This window comes from Cornus florida, unplaced genomic scaffold (genome assembly GCF_030987335.1).
Source record: "Cornus florida cultivar Cherokee Brave unplaced genomic scaffold, ASM3098733v1 CherokeeBrave_3.0.0_Hap2_Chr01, whole genome shotgun sequence".
NCBI lineage: Eukaryota > Viridiplantae > Streptophyta > Magnoliopsida > Cornales > Cornaceae > Cornus > Cornus florida.
This window is the reverse complement of record NW_026775571.1, coordinates 93,203,281-93,213,101: the sequence shown is the minus strand read 5'-3', so window position 1 is coordinate 93,213,101 and position 9,821 is coordinate 93,203,281. Positions and strand designations below refer to the sequence as shown.

Below are 9,821 nucleotides of genomic sequence, written 5' to 3'. Positions count from 1 at the left end.
ACTAGAGATTAATTTCTATTTGGGAAGTCAAGATTCACAGCTTTGTATAAATACTCTATATTTGATGTTTAGATAAATTAGTGATAAAATGTTGAATTGAGGCTTTGTTTGTTTGGATGTAAATATTTTTGTTTATTTATTTATTTTTTTATATTTGATTATCGTAAAATATTTATGAAGAAAAAATATATTAAAATCTAACAAAAAAAAAAATTATAAATTTTTGACAAATTATTTTACACATCCCATTGGATAGATTCGACCTAATTCTTTGCTAAATATCAAAAAATAAATATTAAAAATATTTTACATCAAACAAAAGGAGCCTAAATACCATGTTGTTGGATTTGTTGAGTGTCATATGAGCCCCAATAATCAATATACTAATTCATCCCATTATATGAACTCTTGAGTTGACATTCTCCTTATGAACAGGAAAAATGAATTGTTTTGTAACGTATTCATGCATGTTGACATGTTCCCTAGAGCAATTTCTAAACTAAAATCTATTCTAGATTATATGTATATATATATATATATAAAATTTATAACCTAATATAATACGTACCTTCAAAGGAAGATTCATTTGGCTCTTGAATTGGCCGAGGTCTAAAAGAGTAACTAATTTACGCGTTTGTTTATCCTATGCACTAATAATGAAGTAAACTTAAAAAGTCCGTACTGAGCGAGGGTTTACTATCTAGGTCTTGGTCGTCCTCTCTTTAGTTTTGTTTACTTGCTCCAAGTGAGCGAGTGACACAACTAAACAAATAGTAGTATTAATTAATTGATGTTGTGGAAGCAAGTGAGAACCCTCTTTTGAAATTTCTTGCTTCATCCTTTGAATATCATTTCAATTAACCATTAAAAAAGTATCAACTTGCAGTTAAACACGTTTAGGATTGGATCATGTGTGTGTGTATATATATATATATGATATATGATATATAAATAGCTACTACACAATGAAATGTTTTGGGCCTGAGAACTGAAATCAAGAGAGTTTCTCACAGAGTGAGAGATGGTGAGAGCTCCTCTTCGCTCTGAGAATACGGCTTCTTTAAGGAAAGGGGCATGGAGTCCTGAAGAAGATCAAAGGTTGAAAGCTTACATCAGGAGATATGGAATTTGGAACTGGAATGTCACCCCAAAAGCTGCTGGTATAAATTAATATAAGAAACAATTATAATTCTATGAATACATATGATTAATTATGAAATCAAAACCTTCATCGATCCGAATCTTTTCATCATTTTTTGCATGTTTATGCTAACCTTCTTGGTTTGGTTTTAATTTGTCCAGGTTTGTTAAGGTCCGGGAAGAGTTGTAGACTTCGTTGGATGAATTATTTAAGGCCGGACATAAAGCACGGAAACTTTAGCAAGGAAGAAGATGAAATCATAATCAAACTGCATGAAATGCTGGGAAACAAGTAAGTCATCTTAATTTAGAAATATATTTTAGCTAGATTATATTCAGTTATATATAGCAAAAGACAATTAATTGCAATGCATTATCCATGCTTAGTTATGTGAGGAATACTGTGTGCCTGAAAATCTTGAAATATATTTTAGATACTCTATAAGAATGTACCAAATTGACATGCAACATTATAAATTGATTATGTTTTGATAAATTTAGGCTGCAAGCCTGCAAAGTTCAGCTAATTTCTAGCAGCATTATATATCAATGATTACGAAGATACAACTTCCAAAATTACTGTGTAATTGAAGATATAGATATGGCATGTGATATAGCAGAACTGATGGTCTCTGGAGTATGCATCAATATTTATAGCTTTAATTTGGATTTCTTTTTTGTGAGTTTGGAGAAAAGAAAAACCCTAGCATTCACAATTTTTTGTTTTTTTTACTCATAATTCAAGCAAACACTCATAAAACTCATAATATTGGCCTACTAGGGCTCGAACATTCAACCTACCAAAGGGGAGCAGAGATCGTTTCATCTGGGCTAATACTCATCGGCAGCATTCACAAATTTTCATGATAGTATTAGAGATTCTATACTCACAGTACCTGATTTATTTATATGTGAAGTTAGAGATTGAGCTACATGTATTTCATATTTCATATATATGTCCTGAAACTGACGTAAGAGGTCGCTGAAGGCTACATATAACCATAAAATGAACCTAAATGGAGGGCAGGGTTCTAGCCTCAGTGAAGGCATGGTGCACGACTGAATTGCTTTAACTTTCAAAAAATAATGCGTTAGATATGATAAGACCTTTTCATGATACTTGATTTCATCTGTTGGAGGAAGATCTAATGTTCAAGACTGGTATGTTAGGATTAATATTACATAGGTCTCATGTCTTCTCTGATCTTCTATTACAGATGGTCAGCAATTTCAGCGAAACTGAGTGGAAGAACTGATAATGAAATTAAGAATCACTGGCACTCCCACTTGAAGAAACGCGTAAAGAACAACCAAGACCTGAGGACTGACTCAACTACTGAAGTAGAAACAACCAAATGTGATGCCAAACTAAACAACCTAGCTGAAACCAATCTTCCATTTTCTAGTGTCACAGAAGCTTCAAAGCCAGAAGACATTATGAACATCCCAGTTTCACCACTCTCGTCCACGGGTAGTTACTCCTCATCCCACGCTGATCCTGCTGTTCAAATTGATGCATACAATACCATAGACGTGATTGGTTCATCAGAAACATTCGAACAACTTTCAAGCTTTTGGGCACAACCATTTTCGATGGAAGATTTGTACATGGAAGGTCTCCAGGCGACATATGTTGATCCGGAACATGTAGTTCCAATTTCTCAAGTATCGTACCAAGAACACATAAATCCATATGACTTCTATAATGATGTATGCAGTGATTTTTGGTTCAACCACCAAATTTAAGAAGATACATGATCTCCATTTTTTTTGTGACAGCCTCTCTGATCTTTGCTTGGTTTTGGAAACTACATGATGATTATGAGTAACACAATCTATACGTACTGCATGTAGCTATTGTGCAAGGACAAAATTGCAACTACATTTAGGCTCTGTTAAATATTTTTTGTAAATCATTTTCCTCATTTTCCGATATTTGGAAGAATTAGGAAATTTGTTTCCATATAAATTATTTTACTCCCAAATGACTGAAAAAGATTTATCAAAAAATTAATCCTAACAAACATTTTAATCTTACTGACTTTTTTGTTCTTTGGTAGTTTACTGTGCCAGTTTGATGACTTCGTATGGTGTAATTGACTAAACATATTTATCTTATTTGGAATCTATAGTTTGATTGAATTTTATTTTTTATCAATTGAATAGCTCTAGCTCAAGCTTTAGAATCAATATTTTGATGTGTGTAGTTATTAGTTAAAAATATTAACTTTTTGTGGGATTAGAAATTTAGAAGACAATATTTTTGTGTATGTTATGTTTTGTAACTTAAATTGTAATGTTTCCGATTTTCATCATTTTTTATTTTCTGGGATTTTCTTAATTTTTCTACATTATTTTGTCTCGTCTCGTTTTACGTGCTGGACACCGCGGGGTGTACCGGGTGAATCCCAAGAATTGTTGGGGCATTTCTTTGAGTTCATGACTCTTAAAAATGCATTGTTGGCCATTTAAGCATTTTTCAGTTTTTCGGGCCGAGGTCCCAGGCGAGACCAGCAACCGGAGTCGTTGAGCATGGGGCGATGTTTCGGATTTGTGGCATTTCATATATCATTTTATTATGCTCACTTATTTGGTTATATGTCTATTTTGTGGTTGTTAAGTGGTTAGCACTTGTATGTGTGTGTGTGTGTGTATATATATATATATATATATTATAATGTTAAAAGGAGATTTTTATTAGGTTGTGGGGTTCACCATTGTTGTAAGTCATTACATATGACTTTAAAATTCATTTATGGCATATCTAAACCATAAGTTTTGATTTTAGTTGAGTTCATTTACTTGGTTTCTTGTTAAGCATGATTAAAATGATAAATTTGAAATTTGAAATGTTAATTATGTGTTTATGTGGCAAAGCATACTCTAGATGATGTTGATTGTGTATGTATATATATATGTGCTTGGTTGCAAAGGTGTTTAAAGAGCATTCTTTACGTTAAAATGTTTTCTTGAAGTTATATGTATATATATGATGACGATGATGAGTATGTATGGCTAAATTGATGAAATGAAAGCATAAGTGTGTCAATTTCATTCATGTATGATTCCATTCATGGCATGGGCATGGTTTGGGAAAAGTGAGGTTGAAATGATTTTTTTTTTTTTTTTTTTTTTTTTTTTTTAAAATGTCATTGGAAAGGATTATGAGGAATTGATTTTGAAATAAACCAGATTTCGCGAGTCTGGAGTTAACTTGACCTAGAGGGAGCGCGGCCCGGTGTAGGGCGTGAAAAAGTTGATACTAGGCCATTTAACAGTTGCCAAGCTTTGCCAAAATTGGAACCGATGATAGTTATCAATCTCGATCGCCTTCGTAAAGTCAATTAGTGGGTTTTCAAAAAGTGAGTGTTGGGTCGGTATAAACCAAGTTTGGGATGAGATGCATCACACTTCATATCATTTGCATGATTTTAAAGAATTATGATATGTGATTGCGTGTATTGATGGTTATATTATAAATGTTGTACGGACTCTAATTGCATGAACCCAGCTTCTTTTCTATTCCCGTTCTTTAGTTGTTGGCTCAAGGGAGTCCAAAACCGGTATTTTAGGCATTACCTACTGAGCTGTTGAGCTCACCCCTTATCTTAATATTTTCAGGAAACTTGAGGAGTATGAACGTATGACTTATATCCATGGACTTAGACGCAACTGCCATTCTACCTGCATTTGTGAGTTTTCTGTGATGTTAATGATATGATATACTATGAGTCTTGGGATGAAGTATATATTTTATGCATTGACATAGGAAAGGACGGTAATGCCTTAGATGATCTCGGGTTTGGGTAAGGACCTGGTTAGCGATTCGGACCCTCGGGTTCGGGTTGTTACATAAATTGTCAAAATGCATGTTTTGCGTTATCAATTTGGAGGAATGTATAAATGTTGGGTGTTTTAATGTCATGATTTGTTAATGGCTATGAAGTTATAGAAGTACTGTTGTTTATCTTATGATTTTGTATATGGTAGTGGGACTCATCTCAGATCATGTGTATCCTTTGAGTAGTGAGTCGAGGATGGATATTATTGTGTTTAGTGGTATTGCAATCGTTATCCTTGTGGGCTTCAGGGTCTTTTGTGTAGTTGTATTGAGTATGTTTGATGTCCAATTCAAACCTGCTATGGAATCCAATAGTTATTGTGATGAGATGTTGTGTAGTGAGTACCTGTATGGGGTGGTGAGCATTTTGTGGCTAGTGATAGTGGGATGAGATTGTTTCTTTACTTTCAGTATGATGGATATGAAGACCGGCCGTGAGCTGGCATCTTTGCAGGCTTTATGTTGTGTTCTTTCAGAGAGTGTTGTTGAAATCTTTCCTTTTAAGGAAGGTAGATTTCGGGGACGAAATTCTTTAAGGAGGGTAGATTGTAATGTCCTGGATTTTTTCAAAATTTTAGGTAATTTTCTTTTATTTATTTTTCGTGCCTTGTTTTGCCTGCCGGCCCTGAGGTTGTTAGGGACATTTTCATGAGCTTGGAGTTTCAGGAATGCATTTTTATTATTTTATACATGTCAGAATTTATTGGACTGTTTTTAGAATTTTTCGTGTCGGGACCAACTGTGTGCTCGAGAATCTTTTCTCGATTTTTTTTTATTAGTGTTTAATGTTGTATTTGGCATGATATATATATATGTGTATATATGTATATGATGTAGATATTTTGAGGGCATTGTGGGAACTTATATGATAAGTTAAGGGCAAAGGAGTAACTTTAGCAAAAAGGTGGGTTGCCACTGTTTGGATTGAATGCTTAACGGTTGTCATTTGCCATAAGTTTCACAAGTATTTGACGATCGGCTCATAGTGCCACTTGACACTAACTTGGTCAAACATTTGGCGGTCGGCTAGTGTAATACCCCTAATTTTACAAAGGATAGTCCTGATATTTAATTAATTGTTTAATTGCAATTTTAATAGTTTACTTGTTTAATTGCTTGTTTGCTTGAATTATTTGTTATTATTTGACTTATCTGAATTATTTGTTATTATTTGACTTACCTAAATTATTGGAATTATTTGATTTAGTTGTGATTATTTGAATTACTTGAATTAAATTGTTTTTTTAAATTGAGTTATGTTAATTGGTTTAAGTATTTAAATGCGTTAATTGGAGTTAGGGTTTTAGGTTTCACGGTGTAGCCGACATTTATATATCATAGGTTGGTTTATGAGGCGGGTAAGTTAGTTAGGGTTTAATGGAACCTAAGATTAGTGGCCTATAAATATACGAGTAATAATCTGTTTAGGGTTTTAGAACCCTGTTTACTGTTGTGGAGGCAGAGAGAAACCAGAGGAGGAAACACAATGTTAGCCAGAGAAATTAGAACGATGTCGGTGTAAGGCAAGTTCTAATCCTAACTCTATTCCTCAGGCTTATGTTCTTTGCATTCTAACGCAACTCCAGGAACGTATAAGGATTAAAAGTAAACTAATTTGCATGTCTCTGTTGTTTTAAAACTGAACGTAGTTATGAGTTATACTGATTGCTTTATGATCTTTCGTGTTTAGCTCATAAACTAATTCACAGAACTGGATGTATAATGCATGTAAATTGATATAAACAGAGTTAAATTAGCTTGTAATACTGGAAGATATTAATCTGGTTTGCATGTTTAGGTTCGTCTGTAACGGTATATGTTTATATGTTTCGTTTTTGTTTATTTTAAATTCTTTCTTGTAGAACTCTGTTCTAATTAGAGTGGGTCTAGGATTAATGGTTTTTACAATATCTCGGATATTGGAACTTAGTTTTAGTCATTAAAATCATTAGAGTTGAGGACTGATCAAACTAGACGTCATCGGAGAAGACAAAGTTGAAGAAAAGAAGTAGATAGGGGGAGAGGAGGAAGGAGGCGGCTCCAAAATGTTTTGGAGCCGGCTCAAAGTGCCTTGGAGGCGGTTCCAAGTGGTTTGGAGTCGGCTCCATCTTGGTTGGAGGCGGCTCTAACTGGTTAGGAGCAGGCTCTCTTCAAGTCTTCAGTTTTCTGGGTTTTTGGGCGACTGTTTGGGCTGTGGTGCTTGGATTTTAGGATTTTCAGATTCTGGAGGAAGCTATATTTGGGTGTTTAGAGATGGTCTAAGTCTTGTTAACACTTCAGAGTGTGGATTAATACTTAATAAACCAGTATGTGTTTATAGCTTGAACACTGGTAAGTCTCGACGGAAATTGTTTTAGTTCAGTGCATATGAATGTTAAATTATTGAACCTTGATTTATTTATTCTCTGTGAATGGAAAATTGATTAATATGATATTATTAATAGTGACAAGCATGATAATTAATATGGTTATTATTATACTTAGCATGGATTTATGGACGAAGAGAATAAATTATTTGCATGCTCAGAGTGAGATAATTTGTAATGGAGATATGGGATGAATATGATAGTTTATCTATTTATTTTATCTTCATCATGGAATTAATTGATATACCTTATTATTTTGATTTATCAGTTACTGGAGTAAGCATGTTAGTCTATACTTCTATTTATGCTTATTATGGTTCAGTTGCTATGTGCATTGATTATGTATTCTATCAACTGTTGGATGGATTGGATTGTATGTACCGGTATGGGATGGTGACATACTAGGTTTGGATTAGCTCAAATTGCTAAGTCCTACCTACCTTAGAATAAGGATACGGATTATAAAAATAAAATCCTCCTTATGTATAAATCTGTGCGGTTGAATAAGCTGAACGACTTAAGTTTGTGCGGTTGAATAAGCTGACTGGATTTCTTATGGATGAATGTGAACGGATTTTAAATATATTATTATGGTATCGTGACATGAGCTTGTGTCTCAGAATCGACGGTTAGGGAGCGTATATGCAGTAGGACGCGTAGCTGGCTATGCTAGTTGAGGTGTACCCTGTTAGGCTTAGGTAGTCATGCCCACTCAGGTGCGTTTTGCATGTTACCTTCTACTCAGGTTGAGACCCGAATCATAGTCCAGTAAGAGTCCATAGTGTGGATATATATATATATATAGACACGGATTATATAATTATTGTTGAGTTGGTTAGAGTGTATATGCGTATCGAGTCTCTGCTTGGATTGTAGTAGGATAGAACTTGTTCGTGGACCTGACCCACTCCTATTTTTCAGGTGTACGTCAGTTCCGAGCTTGAGCTTGTTCGTACTGAGCAGAGGCAACCACTCATTCTTCCGACGACGTAGGAGCTCTATTCATATAGTTTTCTTTTAGTTTTTCAGTTCAATTTGGTTTTCTTGTTAGGGGTCCGCAGGATGGATTCCCGAGTTGTACCCTTGGAGTTTTTGGAGTTGGATTATTATTATCTGGGATTTTAAGTATTTAATTTTAAAGGATTTTATATTTTAGATTTCTTTCAGTTTAAACTATTATTTCTTAAATTCATCTTGTATTCTGTGTTCACTTTAAAATATTAATTATTTGATATTTTCTTGGGTTTGGGCCTGGGCCTGATCAATTCGTGTCTCGGATCCGAGGGGTATCACAGCTAGTGATGCCACTTGCCACTAGTTTGACATATATAAATTGATATTATAAGTACGCGTGTTTATTGCCATAATTTTTTTTTTTTAGTAAGTTATTTAATGCTATAAATTTACATGATATATAAGTATGTATTGTCTTTTAATTGTAGAAAGTATTGCCTCAATGTCAGACATATACTACTATATTTGCACTATGGTTCTAAATTTGAGGCCCTTCCAAATTGGAGGCCCTAGGCGACCGCCTTGGTCATCTTGCCCCAGGGTTGGCCCTAGAGGCAAGCTTGGTCAAATATCTTTGCTATTAAGGAATTCTTTGGCATATGGAAATCAGAAGAAGATGAGGAGCACACGTGAGCCTGTAAGAGTATCCTAGCTATCAATACAGAAGTTATACCTGTTATTGTAAAGGGAGACAGAAGCAAATCCGTGTTGTTTGATGCATGTTTGTTGGCCAAAGAGCTGCAAAAGTTGGCCGAGGAAGATAAATGGGAAACAATAAGCAAGGTTTGGGTAGAATTACTGTCTTATGCTACAAGTCGTTGGGGGAGCATATACTCATGCCTAACAACTGAATAAAGGTCAAAAATGGTCCAGCTAGAACAACCGGAATGGTTATTTTGTACAGAAAAATTTCGAGAGCGCATCACTTTGGTTTAGTTATTGATGGTGCATCTTGGTTTGTCGGACAAAAGCAAAATAAGTGAGAGCTACTGTGCGAAATAGAAAAATTTATTGTGAGGAAGCAACTGAATAATCAGTGTGTGTTCTAACACTTTGATTGAAGATGTCTTTTGTTGTTGTCCTTTTTGCTCAAATTTAATTAAAGAAAACTTTGGATTGAAATTAACTTTTAAGCACAAAATAGAACCAGTGATCTTTTCTTAGAATCAAATTAACACACGCATGTAAGCAATCATGGTGCACAAAAAACCAGTTGAACCGGTAAATCGAATAGGATCAAACTGGGCAAGTCAGTTTGGTCCTGGTTTACATCAACGGCTGAACAGTTGAAGATATCATGTTCACTGGTAAACAGTAAATCCGATAGTAATACACTAGGAAAGGTTCAAGGCCAAAAGCTACTTATCCCGATGCAGTTACGTACTTTTCAACAGTACTCTCTCTAGTGTTTGTATCTTCTTCATTTGCGATTTACGCAAATTTCCATTCATGTGGGGGAT

The 9,821-nt window shown here is 34.5% G+C and overlaps 1 protein-coding gene across 1 annotated transcript; it reads left to right on the top strand.

Moving 5' to 3' along the window:
- The first annotated feature begins 1,021 nt into the window (after positions 1–1,021).
- LOC132277600 (transcription factor MYB8-like) lies at positions 1,022–2,886 on the top strand. Its single transcript, XM_059779443.1, has 3 exons — positions 1,022–1,160; positions 1,303–1,432; positions 2,358–2,886. The coding sequence occupies exons 1-3, from the start codon at positions 1,022–1,024 to the stop codon at positions 2,884–2,886; spliced, it is 798 nt and encodes a 265-aa protein (XP_059635426.1).
- The last annotated feature ends 6,935 nt before the right edge of the window (positions 2,887–9,821 follow it).